This window comes from Mustela putorius, unplaced genomic scaffold (genome assembly GCF_011764305.1).
Source record: "Mustela putorius furo isolate JIRA1106 unplaced genomic scaffold, ASM1176430v1.1 tig00002033_pilon_pilon_pilon, whole genome shotgun sequence".
NCBI lineage: Eukaryota > Metazoa > Chordata > Mammalia > Carnivora > Mustelidae > Mustela > Mustela putorius.
In genome coordinates, this window is record NW_025421930.1 from 15,397 (window position 1) to 41,223 (window position 25,827).

General features: G+C 44.4%; 1 protein-coding gene across 1 annotated transcript; it reads right to left on the minus strand.

Annotated features, from left to right (window-relative positions):
• Positions 1-4,640: 4,640 nt before the first annotated feature.
• LOC123394216 lies at positions 4,641-24,999 on the minus strand. Its single transcript, XM_045087979.1, has 12 exons — positions 24,877-24,999; positions 23,291-23,354; positions 22,998-23,124; positions 20,322-20,423; positions 13,734-13,792; positions 12,598-12,659; positions 12,453-12,488; positions 12,298-12,368; positions 12,080-12,174; positions 11,054-11,118; positions 7,951-8,104; positions 4,641-4,824 (listed from the first exon to the last, which is right to left on the minus strand). The coding sequence occupies exons 1-12, from the start codon at positions 24,997-24,999 to the stop codon at positions 4,820-4,822; spliced, it is 963 nt and encodes a 320-aa protein (XP_044943914.1). The 3' UTR covers positions 4,641-4,819.
• Positions 25,000-25,827: the final 828 nt, after the last annotated feature.

The following is a 25,827-nucleotide window of genomic DNA, read 5'->3' on the forward strand; positions in this document are numbered from 1 at the left end:
AAATGGCTAACAGATGCATGAAAAACTGTTCATCATCATTAGCCATCAGGGAGATTCAAATCAAACCACACAGAGATACCACCTTCCACCAGGTAGAACCGCAAAAACTGACAAGGCAAGAAAAACAAACCAGTGTTGGAGAAGTTGGGAGAAAGGAGAACCCTCTCATACTGCTGGTGGGAATGGAAGTTGGTACAGCCACTTTGGAAAATGGTGAAGAGGTTCCTCAAAAAATGAAAAATGAAGGATACGATATTTTACACCAGCGCTGAACCTGTTAAGAAAATTACATGTGGCCAAGTGATTCATGTTGGCTGGCTCAATTGTTCTCATGATACCTCATTTTTCTCTTCCTCCCCTTCATCCTCTTCAGCAGTAACTAGACAATCAAATATTTCATTTTATAAAGACATTCCAAGACTGGAAGGATGTAGAGTGAGTTCAATGAGTTTCAGGCGGAAGGAAAAAGATGTGACAGTAACATGGAACCCCCATATCCTGGGGGACTGACAGGTTTGCAAGAGGGGTGGCCCATCACAGTATTAATCCTTCCAATACTGGGGATATTGAAGTGAGTACACATGAGCCTAAGTAATGTCTTTCTGCAACCTGGATGGGGTGCGGGGTTTCTGCCTCAGGGATTTAGAAGGCCAACAGTTGTTCAGGGTCTTTTAGAACTGAAGGATTAATCTGGATTGCTTGATTGACTCACTGACTTTATTTATGATAAGAAAATGTTGGTCACAGTTTCACGACATACAGAATTGAGACAGGCAGTCAATACCTAAACATCTGCTCTCCAGGGTTATGTTTTTAAAAGACTGGATGTGTAGAAAACAAATCTGACTTAGGTACCAGTCACAAGTCTTTAGCTCATGGGTTGCAGCCTGCCAATACACAGGGGCCATCTCTGGCTCACTGATATCACAGAACAGAAACAGAATCTGTTACAATGAAGATGTAATATTTCATCATGAAGGTTTTCTTTTTTTCCAAACAAAGGTCACAAATTACTCAAACTCATAATTTATTCTGTTGTGCTTTGTAGCAAATGAAAAAAAATATTTTTAAATGAAAGATTATTTTGGGAGTGATTTAGATGTTACGTTTTGTGCAATAAACAATTTACATCTTAGGGGATCACAAGAAAATATTGAAAGCCCAAACTCTGGAAGGATTCTGAATTTGAGTATTATAGATTATTATAGTGTTTATATGCCTAATCATATAGTGATAGTAAGATCTAGTCTTATATGTACAACAAAATTCAAAAATAATTTGTAATGCTACTACAACATTATATTAGACCTGAAACACTATTGAGAATATTCAAAGAAAAATGCTATCCCCTGGTTATTGACGGGAAACAGGTAAAGCCCATCAGTGAGGAAAAGCTTCAATTATAAGAGATGTCATATTAAGAATGTCATAAGGGGGGCACCTGGGTGGCTCAGTTGTTATGCATCTGCCTTTGGCTCAGGTCATGATCCCAGAGTCCTGAGATCAAGCTCCACATTGGGCTCCCTGCTCTATGGGAAGCCTGCTTCTCCCTCTCCCACTCCCTCTGCCTGTGCTCTCTCTCTCTGTAAAACTAATAAATAAAATTAAAAAAAAAAGAATGTCATAAGGGGAGCACCTGGGTGGCGTTAGAGCCTCTGCCTTAGGCTCAGGTCATGGGTTAGAGCCTCTGCCTTAGGCTCAGGTCATGATCCCAGGGGTGTGGGATTGAGCCCTGCATCGAGCTTTCTGCGGAGCAGGGAGCCTGCTTCCTCCTCTCTCTCTGCCTGCTTCTCTGCCTACTTGTGATCCCTGTCTGTCCAACTAATAAATGGAATCTTTAAAAAAAAAATGTCATAAGGGTGTGCCTGGGTGTTTCAGAGGATTAAGCACCTGCCTTCTGCTATGGGCATTTCTCAAGGTCCTGGGATCTAGCCATGCAGCAGGCTCCCTGCTCAGCAGAGTCTGCTTCTCCCTCTGCCTAACCCCCTCCATACATGCTCTCTCTTTCTCTGTCTCTCAGATTAATAAATAAAATCCTAAAAACAAAGAATTGGGTCATAAAGATAGATGATACATTAGTTGATTTTCTTAGCATGGAGAAGAAATAAGGCTATGTTAATTTATGAAATCAATAAATGGTTAAAAAAAGGATACCGTCAAAAGATTGCTTATATCCATACACTGCATGTTAAGTAAGTAGAACTTAAATAAAAATTTTGAAAAGAAAAAAATAATTGCCCATATCCAGACATAAGATAATGGAGCAACTGCAGCATGTTTGGAAAAGAATGGAAGACATTTTTTTCTTCCCTCACAATGATTACGTCCACTTGCACCTTGCTCAGAAACTAACCTTAAGAGGGACATCATCTCCATTTAGGAGATGCAAACATGCATCTTTCATATTCCATATTTCAATATGCAAACTTTCACAATTTCATACTTAGGATATATGATTTTTCCAAATTCAATGGACTTGGGAGATATTCTCAGGCCTTAGTCATAAACAGAAAATCTCCAATAAATACACTATAATTAAATGAAATCATATGGATGCATATAGATTACACTTCTTTTGTAATATGTCAAGGTGGCATGATAGTTTTAAATGGGTGAGAAACGTTAATAGAGATGTAAACAACAAATCCTGAAGGGACACAAAGTTGCACGCTCACGACAAGGTCTGTTTTCTTTACAAGTCACAAAGGAACCTAAAAGTACGTGTGAGGCATGGAAAACTCAGGAAGAGCTATGAATATGATATCTGAATTAGAAATAAGCAACAAAGGAAAAGAAAAAAGTGGGAAGTGCATGAATTGGTCGATCTAAGCATCTATTTTAATACCTTCAACAAATAGCAGCAGCTTTTTTTCAAATGCTGATTCACAGATTTTGCTTAGTACAATCTTTCGCATATTGAGAAGTGGTCTTGACACTTTAAACAGAAGAAATCTCAGTGGAATCCTGCGAAAGAGCTCTTCCTGAACTCTTTAACCAATTTAAAACTGCTGAAGATTGTTACCGACTCATGACAAAATTAGAAAACATGGCAAATCTCAGTTGAAAAGAGATAAGCAGGGGCACCTGCATGGATCAGGTCTTGATGTCAGGACCCTGGGATTGAGTCCCACGTTGGAGTCCCCACTCAGTGTTGAGTCACCTTCTCCCTCTGCCTCTGCCTCCCCCTCCTCACCACTGTACTCGCATAAAATCATTAAAAAAGAAAACAGAGAAAAGGAGATGAGAGGTAAAAGGCACGTTTTGAAGATATTATTGATGAGTTTCCTTCCAATGATCATGAGAAAGGATCAATAAAACAATTCCTGTTTTCCTTGTAAATTTAACCTTAAAAAAATGAAAGGTTTATGGAATCAGGGACCTGTCAAGTTTGCACTTGTTTTCCAACTACTGTAACATTGTTGGAAAAAAATAAACACTGAAAAGTAATAAAAGCATCAGTGCAGGACAGTCTGTGCTTTACCTGGGGTACTGGGTCTAGCAGAACTCAGAGAGCAGGATCCCAGCTCCTCCTTCTAGAAGGTCCTGAAGGTCAATGGTTTTTGCATTCCTGGCCCAACCCAATGTAGCTCCAGTTTCTCTGAAGCTGAGTCACGATTTCTCTCCCCAGAAACAAGTCGGCATTGGTGAAAAACCAACCACAGTATTTCTGTTGCAGTGTCCCGTGACCTCTCAATCCAGAGACCCCTGAGTAAAATAGGGTCTTCAAATGTCCTCAGGGACAATGAGGACCAAACCCTGGGAAGAGCCCCAATATGTCATTGCCTGTACTTTCTCACCTACCAGCATGTTCTGGGGAAGCTCCCAGAGCCCCCTACTCAGCACTCAGCCAACAAGGCCGCTTCTCTGTCACACCTCAGGAGGCAGGAATTTACTGCAAAGGCCCCAGGGTCTCCCCAGGGCATCGGGTGAACTGGCTGGAAATACAGCTCTGGCTCTCTATCCTGGGGCAGTGAGAATGGAGCTGGACCCCATGACCTGGGAAGAAGGAGGGCTCTGCTGCAGAAGGGATTGGGAAAAAAGGGCCTACCTAAAAAGGGGACAGAAGCATACACACCCAAATCCTCCTGCTGCTGAGGAAGGGATGGGTCTCCTTTCGGGGACCTCTGCCCTGCCCATCCCTCAACAGGGAAACTGTGGGAGGACTGTGGGGCATCATGGGTCTTACCACAAACACTGCCACCATCAGCTCCACTCAAGGCCCCCCTGTGGTTGGGGGGCAGCTGGTTAGGTGAAAACCCTGCACAAAAGCTGGTTTAATGCAGGGCCTCCTCACCAGGCTCTCAGGGCCTCACAAGACACTTCATTCTCTGCTCACTGTCACAGTAGACCACTGCATAGGGACAGCCACCTGTCCTGCTGATCACTACCCCCCTAAACAAGCAGGTGCCATGTGCTCAAGAGGATCTGTCACCAGAGTTAATACAAACACCATCAGATCTAAATTCAACCTGGGCCCCCTCCCCAGAAAGTCCCTTGCAGTAGAAGTACCACGAAGGGTAATCTTGCTCTATCCTCCATTCCCCACTCCCCACTGCTGCCAGGGTGTTATCTGTGTGAAGGCTTCACCCTGTGCCCTCGAAGGAGAGGGACTGTAGGTCCCCCTGAAGGGAGATGCTGACACAGAGACAGAACCATGAACAGTTTATTGGGGAGATACCAGGAGAGACAAAGCACAGGGTACAGGATGGGCAGGGAAAGCATTCAGACCACCAGGAAGAAACATTCATATCTTGACTAGATATAAACTCATTGGAGCCTGGTTGTTGGAGGTCAAGGAAGTCTTCAGATTACAAAATGATTACCCTGTAAGGCAAGAGGATTTGGGTTAGTACAATGGGAACTTATGTTTTCCTAAATGCTCTCTGCCTTCCATACTGTATCTGAGGCCTTGGATGAACACTTGGGTGTGTGGCCACATCTGTGAGTCTGTATGTAATAGACAATAACTGTCTTCACATCTCACATAGAAATATCTGATTGTACCTGTTCTCTTAACTATATTTTACTACATTGTGGCTAGGACCTGACATTTAATAGAAAAAAGGGGGCTCTTTGCCTTGTCTTTAAAATGAGAATTGCCACTACCGGGGCTGGCTGGTATTACACTCTTAGTGTATTTTATGGACTTAAACAAACACTTTTTGATGCTCATTGGCATGGAGCTATTTTCATTTAAACAGTGAGAATGGTGAATGGTCAGAGCCCAGATTCTTTGCCCATTATTATTATTATTTTTTCTTTTTGAGACAGAGACAGAGAAAGCACAAACTTGTGAGCGAAGAGGGATGGGGGAGAAGTGAGGGAGAGAGAGAATCCCAGATAGGCTCCACACTCAGCACCGAGCCCGACTTGGGCCTCAATCTCAAAAGCTCGAGATCATGACCTGAGCAGGAATCAAGATTCTGCTGCTTAACCCACTGAGTCGCCCAGGGGCCCCAGCAGGTTCTTTATGTACTTCAACTCCTATTGTTCTAGTGACCTCAGAATCCAATATGTTCTCTCTATGACAGATTAAAATAAAAGCTGAGGCCCTGAGAAGGCCCCACTGAGAGCTGGTATTTGGACTGAGAAATCTGGAATACAGGCAAATCTGGACACTGGGACTGAAGTCCCAGAGAAGTGCACAGCTATAGGCAGGGTGGTGACGCAGATGCGGAGGCCTGGTGACAGGGCTCCAGCTAGGGCTGCTCCTGGCCAACCCTGACTCTCCCACTAACAGTCTGACTCGGGCTGAGGCCAGGGCGGCCACCATTCACTGGTTCTCCGTCTTGTCTTCATGTTTTCTCGCGCTGCTGGACTTAAAGTCAGCCAGACAAGAATCCCCAAAGGCCAAGTTAAATTTCCAAATCTCCACAACACTCTTTCACATGGTTCAGAATTTTCAGAAATTCAGGGAAACAACGCTCTTCACAGACTATGAGTGAAGGGATTCATGGCAAAAACGACATTCTGAGACAAATAACGGCGTGATCCACACTGTGTGAGTGAACACATGCTGCAGTCAGTGTGGACGGCATGGTGTCTTCACACTCACTCTCAGCTGCTGGCCTGCCAGGAACGGGCCTCACCCTCCCTGAGAGAAGCCCAGCCTCTCCCTGAGCACCTCGGGCCTTCTGGGCATCCACAACCTCCTGTTTCTGTGTGACTCAGGGCTCCCTCCCTTCTTTCTGGATACATCTCTAGTTCTTCCCTTATACAGAACACACGGTCTATGTCCTGTCATCAGTGTGTCCCTCCCTTCTCTCAGACACACACACACCTTCAATTCCTCACATTAAGGCCTCATCCCTCCTGGAGCACAGAGCATCATCTCCATACCATATGTGTGTGAAACCTGCTGTGCCCAGCATTCGGAGAAGGGCAGGTCTCTGCCACCACAAGGAACCTACAACCCTCTCAGTATGACTGGAAGACAAGGTCCATCAATTCTAAGTACAGAACAACCAGAAGAAAAGTTACCATGTCTTTAGCAGTCTTCACTCCCTCATGCCACGAGAGGCCTGTGGGCAGCACCGCTGGTCCTTGTGGAGGACGCTCCGCAGCATCTGTATCTGACCCACACCATGGAAAAGACAGAAGCTTCTCCACCTGGAAGTGACTGAGCAACATTCCAGCAAACCCTCTACACCTGCCTCCGGCATCTGCCACTTTTTCTTTCATTCTCACCTCCCAGACCAGACAAGAGCATTATCCACAAGTTTCTAAGCTACAGAGGACAAGGGCAGACCCCTACGCTAATGAACAATGAAGGGACCACTTCCCTGTGTCAGGCGTTTATTATACAACTAAGGAAATGACAGCTTAAACCCTACACACTGCAGATGAAGTGAGAGGTGTTTCATCCCTCCCAGAACAACGTATGCGGATGCTGGATGTGTACGACGGTAAGAGACAGATGTCTGCCATTGTGCAAGGGAGACACTTCCTTTCCAACAATGGCAACTGCCCACTGCTTAGTGTGCGCAAATAGCCAGGCACAAGCACGTGTGTCCTGAAGAACTTCAGAATCATACAGCGTCCCCAGCCTGGTTTCCCCTTGAATGTCAAGCCCTGAACACAAACTCTGCCTTTGCTCCACTGACACAACCAGAAGGTGATGATCTGGAAATAGACGCCTGTAAGCTCTGCATGAAGACTTGCCACTTTGAACGGGAAACGACACCACACACAGACCCCAGGATATACCCAACACACAGAGGTCAGGACACTGTGCTGCCCAGAGAGGAACAGGACTCCAGAAATGGGTACAACTGAAAACGCCCCAGCATTTACTTGGTTCTTCTCTGGGACCTTCTTGGGCATGGTGCTGCTATTGTCCCCTTGAGCTCCACAGGCTTCTGATTGGGACCGAAGGCCGAGAAGGGACAGAGGTGGTTTCAGACTGACGATCACACAGGATTCAAGCCAACCCTCTACCCCTGCCCCAGCCTATTCCCCCTCTCTCCTTCCGGAGGGTCCACTGTGTTTCTCACAGGACTCCCCGGACCCCTGTGGACGAAGGCGGGAACTGTCCATCACCCTCGCAGATACAACCACTCTTCCTGGGACATATGTTTCCAGAACTAATCTATAATGCTGGACAACTGGGGGTCTCCACATGTGAGACTGATGTGAAGGTTGTGCTTCGTCCAGCCCAGAGCCCAAAACATCGTGTCTGTGTAGTGCACCTGGGCAATGCTTCTATGTCTGTCCTCTGTGGAATGTCACTTTTCTGCTCCATAGTAGATGCCTGCTGCCCAGTTCTGTATGGTGAACCAGACAGTCCATGAGATGGACGTCAGACAAAGTGGAGGAATGTTACCATGTCCTCACTTGGGCTTATTGCTGCATTGCAAAGCCTTGTGGTACCACCTCTCCATCCTCTCCACCGACAGAAGTGGTTCAACTATGAATAAGCTCTATGACCCATGTCAATTCAGATCATCTCACCTTGTGGTGGAGGAACGAAGTGTGGCCGAGGCCCCCATGTCCACCACTGTGGAGGTGGATGAGGAGGAGGGAAGTCTGGTACATTCCACCCCATGTGGTAGGGCATACGGAGGAGCCCTGGGCAATGAGGGAACTCTCTCACACCTCTAGCAACCTGCAGAACAGACAAGAAAATATTTTAGCAAAACAGACAAAAGTTGCAACACCAAGAAAAGAAACCAAAAGAAAGAGCTCCCAGCATCCGGCTCCTTCTCCAATACCACCTTCCAGGAGAGCTGCATCATGCTAGAAAACTTACATGTCCCTCCCAGCTGGGGCCAGTACAATGAGGGGGGGGAGACGGCAATGGCTGTTACAGGAATAGCCTGTCACCACACATCACTGCCCATGTTGGCCCACATTATCCAGCAAGAAATAGTGTCTTCAAGATGAAAAAGGATCATTGCAAACTAAAGCAGCACATTCCAGACACGGAGGCATCGACATCCTGAACAATACTTCCTCTATCCTCCTCAGACACCAGAGAAGATTTTGCTTTGGGCAGAATAGAGAGAATGTGACGAAACTGAATGCCCTTTCTCCACAAAGTTTCCTGAGCCACTTGAGGGGAATCGTTGGCGTATAAGTCCCTGACTCTCCCCACGCTGCCTCGCTCCTGACAAAGGGGTCCTCTACTCTCTACAGTTTCTGTCCATGGCTACAAAGACACTTGAGGAATTAGGGCCTTGTGGTCTGACAGGGGCACTGGAAAAGTGTCGTCCGAGGGACATGATATCAAAAACCTTTATTTACACTGAGCAGCTGTGCTTGTCTTTTTTTTTTTTAAAGATTTTATTTATTTGACAGACAGAGATCAGAAGCAGGCAGAGAGAGAGAGAGGAAGGGAAGCAGGCTCTCTGCTGAGCAGAGAGTCTGATGTGGGGCTTGATCCCAGCACATAGGATCATGACCTGAGCCTAAGGAGAGGCTTTAATGCATTGAGCCACACAGGCATCCCCTGTGGTTGTCTGAAAACACAGTCATTTGGAAATTTCAACCTACTGAGTTCCAGAGTAATTTTGTACAATGGGAAATGAAGATGGGAAGGCCATATGAGAGAATTCACAAAAGGGTATATGCTTCCCAGTGGAAAACTCCACACTTGTGATGAGAAAAGAAATCAACTCTCACAGTAACTTAGGACCCAATGACCTGCTCCTGGAAACCCAGCTGAAGGGCTGGGAGGCAGTGATCATGCACGTAATCACTGATGTCCCCCTTCAGAACGTGTGACCCAGTGTGCGATTATGACAGTGCACATAAGAGCTTTGACACTTCAAAATACTTGTAGAAAGGGTCTTAAGTGGGCTGGTTCTGCAAGGCACGTTTTCCAGCAGAAGTAAAATGGAGATGACTTGTGAAACATGCCCTGAGAACATTGCAGACTGCAAAGGAGACAGTATAAAATGCAGAGAGAGTTTTCCCCAGTTTCCGTTTGTGAGGATTACCAGACCCATCTATCCCCAGCATGAGCACAACACCAGAGCACCTGAATGTAACCTAAAGGGAGTCGGGCTGGCCAGAGGACTTCACTGTGGAGGGAGGGGCCCTCCTCCCCCAGTTACTTCCCTGGAGTGCACTGTGGGCAGGCAGGGGTACACATCCGCACACACATCTTCCCCACCACCATGTTCCAATACTATAGCATCTGTGCCAGAACGGCTATCCGCCCCCTGGGTCTCACCTAGCACCTGGGGTGAAGAGATTCCATGGGGAAAACTACTGTCACCACATGTTAATATAGATCTGCACACCTCGACAGAGACACCAAGGATAATCAACTAAGGAAAAAACTCCATTCACGACAGGCCAGTATCTACAGCTGGGACCACACCTCCCCCATCACAGCAAACAGAGCAGCTCCTTCTATACATTGAGAACAAACAAAATGATAGGCCCTGGAAAGCCTGTTGTCCACACGTGGAAGTGCATGTGCTTATGGGTCAACCGGAAGCCCACCAGCATCCCCCCTGAACAGCTCTGCTTCCCTCCCTGACAATGGGATCTCCTACACTCCACAAGGGCTGTCCATGGCCACAGACACCGCTGAGGAGATAGGAGTGTCCGGAGTCCTGCAGAGGACCTGGAAGAGTGCTTTCTGAGAGTAACAGGACCCCTTTGAGTGAGCGAGACCAGCTCTGTGGATCTACGTCCCCGACATTCGGACAGTCCTTAGCTCAGGCACAGAGCAAATGCCTAGTCTTTGGTGCTGAGACCCACTGATGGGCTGATTCGATACCCCCAAATGGGAACCAGTGTGTCTGGAGAGCACAGGCAATGCTCCCAAGATGGGTCGGGAGAGACCCTATGAGTTGGCACAGCCATCAGACCCCATCAGAACCCGCTCATGGAAGCACGAGTAAAACACGTGTGAGGTGTGGGCCTTGCAGAGAGTCACTGGGATTCCCTCTTCAGGGCTGCTGCTCCAGGGGGTGTTTTCTATGACACACCTGGCACCTGCCAGAGTTCATCATCATCTCACCCAGGGGCTAACTGGAGGGATTCCAGCTGTCGTCTTCATCCACTCAGAAGGGACGCACGGGAGGTCACAGCTCACCTTCTCCACAAACACTCAAGCTGCCCAAAGCATGTGGGGCAAGTGTGACGCGCGGTCCTGGCTTTTCCCATTTTCCATCTGAGGACCTCTGCAGATACCCTCCCAGGTTAGTCTCCTGACCCGAATACTAAAAATGCTCCAGCTCCCGCAGGAAAGCAAACCGCAAGGAGTCAGCCGGACTAGCTGACTTCACTGTGGGGTGAGATGTCACCCTCCTCGAGTTATGTACACAGACACATACACGCACGTCCACACACACACACATACACACACAGATGCATGAGGTGAGCATCCTACCATCACGTGTCTCAAAGCATCTACAGCTTTGGGAGGAAGCACAAAATTGAAGATCTCTAATGGAGCAGGCGGAGGCTCCTGGGTGAACAGCGTGCACTCTGAAAGGGATGATCGCAGGACACACACCAAGGCCACAGGCTAGGACAGGGACCTGTCCACACTGCAATCCATTTCAGAAACGGACACAACTAAAAATGCCCAAGCACTTACCGTATGCATCTCTGGGTCGCTTTGAGGGCTAGTGCTGCTGTTCATCCTGGGAACCACTCTAGATGCTAGATCAGACAAAGGTCAGAGTTTTATATTGGTTTCGTGCCCTCCATGCCTTCCTCTCCCCATCTTGCACTCTTTCCCACACTTGGGTCCCTTATCAGAGGGTTTCACCCGTGACTCAAGTGAGTCCTTTGCAACGAGAGATACCAGTCTCCTCTTGCCTGAGACACTCCAGGGCCCTGGTTCCAGTGTTTCTGTAAGTAACCCATCATGTGTAAACAGGTCGGGGTACAACTGGCTATCAACACTAAAATTGGGGTGCTCAACACACATCAGAAAAAAATCACTTTATCTTCATAGATTAAACACCTAAGTGAGAATAGCCTTGCGTGGGGACATCCACAAACCCTCAACATGAACAGCCCATGTTCTCTTCTCAGGCCACAGGTGAATGGTTCATTTGTCCATCCTGCATTTGGGACCTAGAATGCGTGACTGGCCAACAAATAAACATTTCAGGGAAGAAACAGACTTGGACATTTGTATAGTCACGAAAAAAGAAATCATAGACAGATTGAGCAATAATGCTATGGCATTGCACCGATAACATGAGAGGAGTAAAATATATTTCATTGCTCAATATGGTCCTATAGATGACAAATAAAACAAAAATATAGAAACCTCCATAATGAGTAAATAAATGCCCTTTTTCACAAATAGTTTTTTTTTTCAAGGTTTGACCACTGAGTCAAGGTGGAAAGGGCGCTCGTCTCGCACCTACTCAGGCTCAGCTCTTCCAAAGGGGGTAGCAGGGGGAAGGTGTGGAGTGGCGTGAGCTTCACCTGTCACGGGGGCAAGTGTCCTGCTGCCTGGGGACATATAAGAAAAGCAACCTCCTGTCACCCCTTCAGACAACCTGCAGGCTGGAGGTGGACACACAGCAATCACCCACAGGAACAGGAAGGACACCGTGTGGTTTCACAGCAGAAATCAGACTGCTGCATTTCACATCGTGCTCCCTACCTTGCCACACAGGCTTCTGCGACTTAGGCCTTCCCGGCATCAGTTCCCGCCTCACGGATCCCACAGGTAGCATCTCCCTTTGCATCATGCGCAGTCTTGAACACAGAAAAAGAATGGACATTTCTAAGAATTACAACACCACGTCCTCTCCTAGGCAGTAAACTGCATAGCCCTCACCTCTCCAAACACCCGTAAAAACACACATCAAACTCTCACACCTGGATTTCAGGCAGGCGTTCTCCCTGCTCTGCTGCTGCATCATCCTTGTTTCCCAATACCGAGCCTTCATCTGCGGCAGCAAAAAAAAACACACCCACCTTCAGTTGTGCCCGACTGTGCCGCAAACGAAGATGAGGAAAAGGAAAATACTTACCCAGTTAGCCAGAGCGTTCCTCTCTTGAACTGCGATCTGAAAAAGCCAACACACCAGAAACCCATGTTCAGGGCTCTAAGGGCCACGACCATCACACCTGCAGGGGGCGCCAAGGGGTCAGTGTGTTGGACACAACTCCCATTACCTTGTGGTTGAAGGTGAGGTTAGACTCCTGCAGCTCTTCCCGCATTTTCTTCCACTTCTTGTCTGTGAGGGGGACAATTGTTTTCTTCAGACAAAACCCAACACGGGGGTGTGATTTTCAATCATCTGCCAATGTGGCCTCCTCCTCTTATCTGTCCCCTCATACAATTGATCCTGACACAGGAAACACTTTCACCTGACTATAATTGGACTGTGGGATCAAAGCTGTTCTTACAGCCTTTCCTTCATCATTTTTCTTTGCCTGCGGGATCAAAACCGACAAAACTTCCTTACCCGTTTTCAATCTTTCCCTCAGTTATCACATGACAAATGTCTTTTGTCATGAAGCTCTATTCTCCTCTAACTTCTATCCTCGCTATGGTTCCCAGGTTTGCAAAGACCAGCACCATCAGATGCCACTACTGGGCTTATGGGAAAAAGACTCATCCTAGGACAAACTGTTTTCCTCCAAACACCACCTCAAGGACGCTGGTATGGAGCTAGTTTCCACAGTCAGGCCAACACTGGGGATCCGGATATGTTTAGTAACGTAATTGTTTTGTGCCTTATCTTTCTGTGTCAGTTAATTCGCTCTGGATACATCCTCTGAATTTTAGTGTATATTACTTAATTGAGTCCTCAAAATGTACAAAGATTAACAATCCAAAGGGAGGGAGGAGTCAAGATGGTCGAGAAACAGCAGGCTGAGATGACATCAGGTAGCAGGAGACGAGCTAAATAGCTTATCAAAACATTCCAAAACACCTACAAATCCAACAGGAGATCGAAGAGAAAAAGAGCATCAATTTGAGAAACAGAAAATCGACTACTTTCTGAAAGGTAGGACCCACGGAGAAGTGAATCCAAAGCGACGCGAAGAGAGACCCTGGGGGGAGGGTCCGGCTTCTGACAAGCAACAGAGCACAAAACCAGGACTTTTAAAAGCGATGCGCACTGAGGGACGTCGCTCCAGAGGCTAAACCGGGCTGAAGCCCGTGCAGGGACAGCGTGCCCCCAGGTCCTGCAGGGTCACAGAAGGCCCGGGGGTGTCTGAGTGTCATAGAACACGCAGGTATTAGAGCAGGGAAGCCGGGAACAGAAAGAGATCCAAGGAGTGACCTCTCAACTCAGCGTTACCTTGAACCGTAATCCATGGCACAGGATCTGGGGAAATCCCCCCAAAAGAGCTCAGCGATCTAAGGGTTTCGGAGACTCCAGGTGGAGCTGTGTGCCAGAGACAGAGACACTTGGTCCCAGCCTGGGTGAGGTCTGAGCGCAGCCAGAGGCCAGGGAGAGGGAAATGATGAGTGCTTTTCCCTGAGGGCGCACTGAGGAATGGGTCCCTGAGCTCTCAGCTCCTCCAGGCCAGAGATTGGGAGGCCACCACTTTCATTACTGATCTCTGGAACTCTACGGAAAGTGTTCAGGAAACAAAATCTCCTGAAAGCGACCCCAGCGGATTACTTAGCCTGGCCTCTGGAAAGGGTGGTGCAATTCCGCCTGGGGCAAAGAGACCTGCGGATCACTACAACAGGCCCCTCCCTGAGAAGACCAACAAGAAATCCAGTCAAGACCAAGTTCACTTACCAAGGAGAACAGCGGAATACCAGAGGAGGCGAAAGCAAACCATGAATTCACGGCTTTCTCCTCATGATACAAAGTTAATTTTTTTAACTTTACTTTTTTTATCTTCAGCTAATTTTTTTTAACTTTTACCGTATCTTCTTTTAACGTTTTTTAAACTAGTTTATCTTAACAATACTTTCCATTAAAAAAATCTTTTTCGAACCTTCATTATTATTGTTGTATGTTATCCTTCATTGTATCTAACTTCAGTTTCTGTATACACTTAGGGTTTTTTCTTCTAAAAAATTTGGGGTACAACTTCTTCTAATAGATGAAACTACACCCTAAATCTACCACCGGGCTTGTTCTACTCTCCAGCCTGAGCAATTCTTCTCCACTTTCTTTTTCTTTATTCTCCCAACCAACTTACATATCAACTCTTTCTTTAGAAATTAAAAAAAAAATTCTTTTCATCTTAATAGTCATATTCTGTCCTTTCATTGTGTTTACTCATATATGTTTTCCATCCTTTAAAATTTTGGGAGGTAATTCCTTGTAAGAGACAAAAAGACACCCCAAGTTAAGTGAATGACCCTGTTCTAGTCACCAGTCTAATATGTATATATATTTTTCTTTTTTTATATTATTTCATTATTTGTATTCTTTTAAAATTTTTTTCCCTGAACTTCCTTTTACCCCCTTTCTCTCCCACCATGATTTGGGGTCTCTTCTGATTTGGCTCAAGCACACTTTCCTGGGGTGTTTGCCACCCTTTTAGTATTTTATTTGCTCCTTCAAATATTCTTATCTGGACAAAGTGACAAGGTGGAAAAACTCACCACAAAAAAAAGAACAAGAGGCAGTACCGAAGGCTAGGGACCTAATCAATATGGACATTGGTAATATGTCAGATCTAGAGTTCAAAATGACGATTCCCAAGGTTCTAGCCACGCTCTAAAAAGGCATGGAAGATATTAAAGAAACCCTATCTGGAGATATAAAAGCCCTTTCTGGATAAATAAAAGAACCACAGTTTAACCATGTTGAAATCAAAAAAGCTATTAAAGAGGTGCAATCAAAGATGGAGGCTCTTACTGCTAGGATAAATGAGGCAGAAGAAAGAATTAGTGATATAGAAGACCAAATAACAGAGAATAAAGAAGCTGAGCAAAAAGAGAGACAAACAACTACAGGACCACTTGGGGAGTATTCCAGAGATAAGTGATACCATAAGACAAAACAACATTAGAATAACTGGGATTCCAGAAGGAGAAGAAGAGAGAGCAGAGCAGAAGGTCTATTGGAGAGAATTATTGGAGAGAATTTCCCTAATATGGCAAAGGGAGCAAGCATCAAAATCCAGGAGGTGTAGAGAACCCCCCTCGAAATCAATAAGAATAGGTCCACAACCCGTCATCTAATAGTAAAATTTACAAGTCTTAGCAACAAAGAGAAAATCCTGACAGCACCCCGGGACAAGAAGTCTGTAACATACAATGGTAAAAATATTAGATTGGAAGCAAACGTATCCAAAGTGACCTGGCAGACCAGCAAGGAATGGCAAGATATATTCAGAGCAATAAACGAGAACAATATGCAGCCAAGAATACTATATCCAGCTAGACTATCATTGAAAATAGAAGGAGAGGTAAAAACATTCCAGGACAAACAAAAACTGAAAGAATTTGCAAACACCAAACCAGCTCTACAAAAAATATTGAAAGTAGTCCTCTAAGCAAAGAGAGAGCCTAAAAGTTGTAGATCAGAAAGGAACAGAGACAACATACAGTAACAGTCATCTTACAGGCAATACAAGGGCACTAAATTTATATCTCTCAATAGTTCCCCTGAATGTAAATGGGTTAAATGCCCCAATCAAAAAGACACAGGGTATCAGAATGGATAAAAAAAAAAACAATACCCAACCATATGCTGCCTACAAGAAACTCATTTTAGACCCTAAGACACATCCAGATTTAAAGCGAGGGTGTGGAAAACAATTTACCATGCTAATGAAAATCAGAAGAAAACTGGAGTGGCAATCCTTCTATCAGATCAATTAGATTTTATGCCAAAGACTATAATAAAAGAGATGAGGAAGGACACTATATTATACTCAAAGGGTCTCTCCAACAAGAAGATCTAACAATTTTAAATATCTATGCCCCTGACATGGGAGCAGCCAACTATATAAACCAATTAATAACAAAATCAAAGAAACACATCAACAATAATACAAGAAGAGTAGGGGACTTTAACACTCTCCTCACTGAAATGGACAGATCATGCAAGCGAAAGATGAACAAGGAAATAAATGCCTTAAATGACACACTGGACCATCACAGATGTATTCAGAACATTCCATCCCAAAGCAACAATACGTATTCTTCTCTAATGCACATGGAACATTCTCCAAAATAGATCACATTCTGGGTCATAAATCAGGCCTCAACCGGTATCAAAAGATTGCGATCATCCCCTGCATATTTTCAGACCACAAAGCTCTGAAGCTAGAACTCAATCACAAGAGGAAAGTTGGAAGGAACTCAAATGACAGAGAAAGGAAGCTAAAGAGCATCCTATTAAAGAATGGATGGGTCAACCAGGAAAATAAAGAAGAATTGAAAAAAAAATTCATGGAAACAAATGACAATGAAAACACAATGGTTCAAAATCTGTGGGACACAGCAAAGGCAGTGCTGAGAGGAAAATATATAGTGATACAAGCCTTTCTCAAGAAATAAGAAAGGTCTCAAATACACAACCTAACCCTACACCTAAAGGAGCTGGAGAAAGAACACCAAAGAAAACCTAAACTCAGCAGGAGAAGAGAAATCATAAAGATCAGAGCAGAAATCAATGAAATAGAAACAAACAGGGGCGCCTGGGTGGCTCAGTGGGTTGGGCCTCTGCCTTCGGCTCAGATCATGATCCCAGGGTCTCGGGATCAAGCCCCACATCGCATCGGGCTCTCTGCTCAGCGGGAAGCCTGCTTCCTCCTCCCTCTCTCTGCCTGCCTCTCTGCCTACTGCCTACTTGTGATCTCTCTCTCTGTCAAATAAATACTTAAAATCTTTCAAAACAAACAAACAAATAAACAAAACAATAGAACAAATCAATGAAACTAGGAGCTGGTTCTCTGAAAGAATTAATAAGATTGATAAACCCCTGGCCACACCTATCAAAGGAAAAGAAAAAGGACCCAAATTAATAAAATCACAAATGAAAGAGGAGAAATCAAATCAACACCAAAGAAATACAAACAATTATAAGAACATATTATGAGCAACTCTTCGCCAACAAATTTGACAATCTGGAAGAAGTGGGTGTACTAGTAGAGACAATATAATCTACCACAAGTGAGCCAGGAAGAAATAGAAAACCTTAACAGACCCATAACCAGTAGGGAGACTGAAATAGTCATCAAAAATATCCAAACAAATAAAAGCCCAGGGCCAGATTGCTTCCCAGGGGAATTCTATCAAACATTTAAAGAAGAATTAATTCCTATTGTCCCGAAACTGTTCCAAAAAACTGAAATGGTAGGAAAACTTCCAAACTCGTTTTATGAGGCCTGCATCACCTTGATCCCCAAACCAGACAAGGATCCCATCCAAAAAGAGAATTACAGATCAAGATCCTTGATGAACACAGATGCAAGAATTCTCACCAAAATACTAGCCAATAGGATCCAAGAGTACATTAAAACGATTATTCTCCACCACCAAGTGGGATTTATTCCAGGGCTGCAAGGTTGGTTCAACATCCGCAAATCAATTAATGTGATACAATACATTAAGAAAAGAACAAGAACCACATGATACTCTCAAGAGATGCTGAAAAAGCATTGGACAAAGTATAGCATTCCTTCCTGATCAGAACACTTCAAAGTGTAGGGATAGAGAGCACATATCTCAATATTATCAAAGCCATCTATGGAAAACCCACTGCAAATATCATTCTCAATGGAGAAAAACTGAGAGCTTTTCCGCTAAGGTCAGGAACACGGCAGGGATGTCCATTATCACCACTGCTATTCAACATAGTACTAGAAGTCCACGCCTCAGCAATCAGACAACAAAAAGATATCAAAAACATCCAAATCGGCAAAAAAAAAAAAAAAAGTCAAACTCTCACTCTTTGCAGATGATATGATACTATATGTGGAAACCCCAAAAGACTTCACTCCAAATCTGCTAGAACTTGTACAGGAATTCAGTAAAGTGTCAGCATATAAAACCGATGCACAGAAATCAGTTGCATTGCTTTACACAACAACAAGACAAAAGGACGAAAATTAAGGAGTCAACCCCATTTACAACTGCACCAAAAACCACAAGATAATTAGGAATACAACTAAGCAAAGAGGCAAAGAATCTATACTAAGAAAACTCTAAAGTACTCATGAAAGAAATTGAGGAAGACACAAAGAAATGGAAAAAGGTTCCATGCACCTGGATTGGAAAAACAAATATTATGAAAATGTCTTTGCTACCTAAAGAAATTCACACATTTAATGCAATCCCTATCAAAATCCCATCCTTTTTTTTTTTTCAAAGAAATGGAACAAATAATCCTAAAATTTATATGGAACCAGAAAAAACCTCGAAAAGCCAAAGCAATATTGAAAAAGAAAGCCAAAGTTGGTGGCATCACAATTCTGGAATTCAAGCTCTGCTACAAAGCTGTCATCATTAAGACAGAATGGTACTGGAACAAAAACTGACACATAGATCAATGGACCAGAAGAGAGAACCCAAAAATACACCCTCAACTCTATGGTCAACTAATCTTCAACAAAGCAGGAAAGAACGTCCAATGTCCAAATGACAGTCTCTTCAACAAATGGTGTTGGGAAAATTGGACAGCCACATGCATTAAAATGAAACTGGACCATTTCCTTACACTACACAGGAAAATAGACTCAAAATGGACGAAGGACGTCAATGTGAGAAAGGAATCCATCAAAATCCTTGAGGAGAATACAGGCAACAAGATCTTCAACCTCAACCACAGCAACTTCTTCCTAGAATCATCATCAAAAGGGAGGAAATCAAAGGCAAAAACAAACTATTGGAACTTCATCAAGACCAAAAACTTCTGCACAGCAAAGGAAACAGTTAACAAAACCAAAAGGCCACTGACAGAATGGGAGAAGATATTTGCAAACAACATATCAGATAAAGGGGTAGGATCCAAAATCTATAAAGAGCTTCGGAAACTCAACACCCAAAGAACAAATAATCCAATCAAGAAATGGCAGAGGACATGAACAGACATTTCTGCAAAGACATCCAGATGGCCAACAGACACATGAAAAATTGCTCCACATCACTCGGCATCAGGGAAATTCAAATCAAAACCACAATGAGATACCACCTCACACTAGTCAGAATGGCTAAGATTAACAAGTCAGGAAATGACAGATGCTGGCGAGGATGCATAGAAAAAGGAAGACTCTTACACTTTTGGTGGAAATGTTAAGCTGGTGCAACCAACTCTGGAAAACAGCATGGTGGTTTGTCAAAAAGCTGAAAATAGAGCTACCCTATGACCCAGAAATTGCACTACTGGCTATTTACCCTAATGATACAAACATAGTGATCTGAAGGGCCACGTGTACCTGAATGTTTATAGCAGCAATGTCCACAATAGCCAAACTACGGAAAGGACCTAGATGTCCATCAACAAATGAGTGGATAAAGAAGATGTGGTATATATATATACAGTGGAATACTATGAAGCCATCAAAAGAAATATCTTGCCATTTGCGACGACGTGCATGGAACTAGAGGGAATTATCCTTATCGAAAGAAGTCGACCGGATAAAGACAACTATCATAGGGTCTCCCTGATATGAGGAAGTAGAGATGCAACGTGGGGGGTTGTGGGGTAGGAAAAGAATAAATGAAACAAGATGTCACAAAATAAACTGAGGGATGCTGGGGGGAAGGTTGTAGGGAGAGGATGGTGGGGTTATGGACACTGGGGAGGGTATGAGCTATGGTGAGTGCTGTGAAGTGTGTAAGCCTGGTGAATAACAGACCTGTACCCCTGGGGCTAAGAATACATCATAGGTTTATAAGAAAATTAAAAAATTTAAAAAAAAATCCAAAGGGAACTTTTCAGGAGCCAATAGTATGTAGTGTCTGGACTTACCTGTACTTCTCCATTTCTTCTTCAGTTACTTTCAGATATTTATCGGCAGCTAACAGCTCATTCTTAGTTGCATTCAATTCATACAGTTTCTCTTCTAGCTTCCTAAGATGGGAGAGATATATACATTGTCCAGTAGCCACGGTCCTGAATTTTTGCCATTTATTCTTCTAGCACACTTGATGGCCTATGTTGGAATGTCCCTGCTAAAAGCACAGACTGACAACACAACAGGGAAATGAATAAAGGCCCCATTTACGGTTGAAGAAACATCAAACTTTTGCTGCTGGCCAAGCTCCCTGCAATCGGGGCTGTCTTTTTACTTGTCTACTTTAATTCATTCACCATGTCACCAAATAATATTGCACTCTGTGCCCTCTTGGAATGCGTCTTTGGTTTGAGATGGTGAAGCCTCATTTCAATTCAAAGTGAAAAGCCAAGCCTGACGAGCTACACTCATTAGGATGAATAGGGGCCCATCATTAGTCTCTGTGGGGAGCCTGATCCTCAGACCAAGGCTGTGCCCCCACATTCAGCCCAAAGGAACTTCCAGAATATGGCTTCACTGGTATGGAAACTCACTCCCACACATCTCTAGGCTTTAGAAGTACAACCCCTGGCCCCTTGTGAAAGATCCTGGTATAGGAAAAGGCCAATCTTAGTGCCGAAAATATGTCCTCATATAATCCATGTGAACTGTCACATACTCAGGGTGTTATCTCAGTGGAACATAGTTCAGATGTAAATCTGTCAACTCCAGTGACTCTACCTTTATTTAAAAAAAAAAGATTTTATTTATTTATTTGAGAGAGAGAGATCTCAAGTATGCAGAGAGGTAGGCAGAGGGTGTGGGGGGGAAGCAGGCTGTCCACTGAGCAGAGAACCCAATGCTGGGCTCCATCCCAGGGGGACCATGAACTCAGCCGAAAGCAGAGGCTCTAACCTACTGAACCACCCAGGCCCCCCAAGTCAAACTTCTTGACCAAAACCAGCTTCATGGATGGTGAAGGCAGCAAACGGTGATGCTTAGAATGTTTGGTCTGCTGGGCTGCCCTCAACTCTTTTGTTCATGGTGTTCATTCACAAGGTTTCAACAGGACACTTGTCAAGAATCTCATGCAGAAAGACTTAGGGACAGACAAAAGCTCTAGAAAGAGAAGGACAGGAGCATCTGCTTCTGTTCTCTCAACCATCCTTCAGCAAATGTCTTCTGGAGCGGCAGTCAGTGTGTGGCTCAGGGATATGGTGTTGAAGAGAGAAAGGTGGTCAGGACATTGGGCCTGCCCCAAGAAGGTCCTGAAGTACGTAAATTAAAAGTAAGACTCCTTTCTTTGCCTGAATTGTGTTCTAACAGCAGAAATAAAAGTAATGAAATATTCTTATTATTAAAATTAATATTATTTCAAAGATTGATTTGAGAGAAGGAAAGAGTGAGGGGAGTGGGTCTTTACCAATGAACAGAACCCAAGTGCCTGTGAGAGAGAGTGGCCCCCACCCATGATGTGGGAAGGAATAACACAAAGCTGAGTCTCCAGGGTAGACAGGGAACAGTTTTGCTTTTCCACATGAATGAGGGACTCCAACGTCCTTATCTCTCCTGAGAAATAAAAGGACACACTGGACAAGAGAGCAAACTTGTGAGTGAATGCACCCAATTTCTAAAGAGCACATGAAGAAACATGATAATCAGATGGAGAAGAAGGAAGCCTAGGAGAAAGCCAGCCTGGCAGTGGGAGCCAGTTTCCGGAGGACACATCAGTGAATTCTAGAACAGGCGAGTGAATACAAAGTAAATGAACAAGCAACCTTTTGGGGACAGGTTGGAATGCAACAAGTGAAGCTCTCATCCAGCCAGCAAAGATGAGACTTAGTGAAACTGTAGGCTTTGGTTGGGATCCAAGAGACATACACCTAGAAAATCGTGTGGAGGGGCACCAGGATGGCTCAGTAATTATCTGCTTAAAAGTATTTGGTACAGGTCATGATCCCAGGGTCCTGCAATAGAGCCCCACACTGGACTCCCTGTTCGGCAGGAAGCCTGCTTCTCCCTCTCACACTCCCCCTGCTTGTGATCTCTCTCTCGCGGTGTCTCTTTCTGTCAAATAGATAAATAAAATCTCTTAGAAAGAAAGAAAGATAGAAAAAAAAAATAAAATCAGGTGGTCAGGAAATACCCTGGCCTTCTAAGTTATTGGGCTGCAGCGAATGATCTCAGTTGTACACCAGATAAAGGGATCCAGTATTGTTGGAGCCCCAGCACACTTTCCACAAAGAAACTTTCCCTGTTTCTGCAGGAAGAGAATTCCATTTTTCTCTCCATGTTCTGGACCCAAGTCTCATACTGAACAAGAAATGGACCTAATGCAGGAGTGGTCAGAGCATGTGATGAGAGTTAAAATGAAAGGGAAATGTAGACTGATCCAGAGGGGATCCACGTATCAAAGTGATTAATGCTGGTACCTTCCCCCTTCTTCCCCAATGAATCACACAATAACATGTGGCAAGTCATTAGAACAGAAAGGAAAATTCAGGTTATACAAATCAAGACAGGAAGGGCAGGCACAATTCTACAGAATGCATTTGGCAAAAGTACACAAAGATCCAATTCCAGAAGATCCAAATGCTTGCCGCCACGAAAATTCATACAACAATATCTATGACAACACAGCAATAGCTTACTCTTCTGCAGTCAGTTTTCGGTTTTCAGAGAACTCCACCACCATATCCAATTTTTTCTTTAGCAGGTTCAATTCTGCTTCTTTAGAACTCAGGGCATTACACTGGTCTTCCAGGAATGTTTTCCTTTCTGTAAAGGATGAGTTTAATTTTCTATGTTTGTGCCATGACCTGAGAACTTGGTTTCAATGGGGAAAGGAGAAGGGCAAGGCCCTGAAGGCAGAAAGGCATTCTCTCCCTGCCCGATGCAAACTCATTGCCACCATATGGAGATTTCATCCCCCAAAACAAAGTACCTTTCAGTTCTTGGTTTTTTGATGTCAAGGCTCTCAACTCTTGATCCGCCAGTGCATCTTGGGCCTTTAAGACAGATTTGAGAAAAGACATATGAGGGCACCTAACAGGACAGGATCATGGAGGGCAACAAAGAAAGCCCTTGAGGCATAAATGGAATAAGGGGCAAGTAAAGAACCTAGTTCATGTCAAAAACCGCACAAATGGCTTTCTTAGAGGAACTGATATAAAATAATATTCTACTATACATATTGGGCTTGCTATCATCCTTCACTGCTCACGTATTTTGTGGGATTTTCTATGTAACTTGGAGGGCAGCGCTGAATGATGTGACGATTACCCAGCTGTGAAATAAAACATACTTCCTAGGCCTTGAAATTGCAAATCTCATCAGGGTGGTCCTAAGTGAAATCACAGTTCACGGTTCAGTAGAGGTTGCTGTTCCCAGATGCCCACGCTCTACTGCGCAAACAGCACAGGAGTACACTGCACTCACCTCACCCAAATAAACCAAAAGCCTCCCAAGCCACATTATAGTACAACTAACACCTAACTTTTACCACATCCACATTCTTAATATTCTTTTCTCTCTGAGCTTGTAAGAGAGCCTGTTTACAATGAAGGGAGTCCTTCAAATTTTCATTAATCTCTTCCACCTTTTTGATGTTCTCCTTCAAGAAAACATATTGAATGAGTAACAGTGATTCATTCCTTGGGGCACCTGGGTTGCACCTGGGTGGCCCAGTCTGTGGAGTGTCTGACTCCTGCTTTCGTTTGCCTCAAGTCCTGATCTCAGGGTCATGGGATTGATCCCCGCATCAGGCGAAACACTCGGCACGGTGTCAGCTTGGCATTCTCTCTCTGTCTCCTTCAGACCCCCTCCCCTCACTCTTTCCTTCTCTCAAATCAATCTTTGAAATAATAATAATTTTAATAATAATAATAATATTTTATTACTTTTATTTCTGCTGTTAGAACACAATTCAGGCAAAGAAAGGAGTCTTACTTTTAATTTACGTACTCCAGCAAGGGAACACTTATGTTCTCTCTTCGTTTCTGCTTGCTTCTTTGCTTCCCTGGCCTACAAAAAATATGAAAAAGAATCAGAAGTCCAAAATAGCATGTTAAAGAAACATATATTTGTGCCTCTCCTTTGTGACAAAGAAAGAGGCAATACTCTACATTTGTGAAGCTTCTCTTACTAATAAATGGTGTAAAGAAGCCATCAGACCTTGGAAAAGCAAAGACTTGAGTACATATATTAAAGTTTGCAGGGATATCAACGACAGTGTTATTCAAGGGCAGGTTATGGCTGCAGCTATCACTCAAGGTTTACAAGGATTTCAGGGAGCTCAACAATATAAACATAGGGGTACTCCTGGAGTTTGCTATTACTGCAAGGAGCCAGGACACCTTAAGCGTGAGTGCCCCGAGAGAAAGGTGTCCTATCAAGAGCCTAAAAAACCAGGTATCTGCCCAAGATGTGGGAAGGGTGCCCACTGGGCATATGTATGTCGCTCAATAAGGGATATACAAGGAAACTCTCTGCCTCCAAGAGGGTCAAAAAATGGGAAGGGGCGCCCCACACCCCAGGGCCCTCAAATGTATGGGGTGCTCCAACAGGTGGCTCGCTCGCATTATCCGCCGACGAGCCAAGGCGAGCCACAACAGGGAGTGCAGGATTGGACATCCGTGCCACCACCAGACTCATACTGACTCCAGAGATGGGGACCCAGGTAGTCGAATCAGATTTTAAGGGTCCATTACCTGAGGACACCGTGGGCCTCTTGCTAGGACGGAGCTCCATGGCATTATCAGGACTCCTTGTTCACCCCGGAGTTATAGATGCTGATTATAAAGGAACGGTGAAAATCCTGTTATCCTCCCCACGTGGAATTACAGCTATTAGTCCAGGTGATAAGATAGCTCAAATCCTGGTATTGCCTAGTTGTCACAAGCTTTTTGGAAGCCATGAGGTTATGCGGGGACAGAAAGGGTTCTGTTTATCTGGAGTTCCTCTAGCATGCGTCACGCTAGGCATGGAAAATAGACGCTTTTACTCTTTTTGGATAAGAGACAAGAAATTCATGGGCTTATTGAACACTGGAGCAGATCGCAGTATCATCAATGAAGCTGATTGGTCTAAGGATTGGCCTGTGCAAAAGGCTGATCAAACACTTCGAGTATTAGGGATTGCTCATAGACCCATGTGCAGTGCAGCTACACTGCCATGGAAGGATGATGAAGGCCACCATGGACTTGTGCAGCCATGTGTCCTTAAGATTCCCATTTCATTGTGGGGACGGGATGTCTTGGCCCAAATGAACCGGAAGTTGACTCCAGAATTATTCTATATTGAGGAAGCTCAAGCCTTAATGACTAAGTCTGGTTATCCTGGAACGGGAGGCCTAGGAAAACAGCTGCAGGGCACCCCTGAACCTATTCCCTTGACTAATTACTTCTCTCAAAGAATAGGTGGGCCGGGGCTGGGTTTTTCTTAGGGGCCACTGAACCTCTAAAAATTCAATGGAAAAACAGT

Bases quoted from the DNA above. Each gene is read 5' to 3' on its own strand.
- LOC123394216 (XM_045087979.1), bottom strand. From the start codon at position 24,999: ATGAGTCTGGTGGTGGCACGGATGTCCAATCCTGCACTCCCTGTTGTG. The intron at 13,793-20,321 runs GTAAGTCCAGAC...CGAAACCCTTAG, and splicing joins GAAGAAATGGAGAAGTACAG to ATCGCTGAGCTCTTTTGGGG. The intron at 8,105-11,053 runs GTAAGTGCTTGG...TCTGTTCTGCAG, and splicing joins GCGACCCAGAGATGCATACG to GTTGCTAGAGGTGTGAGAGA.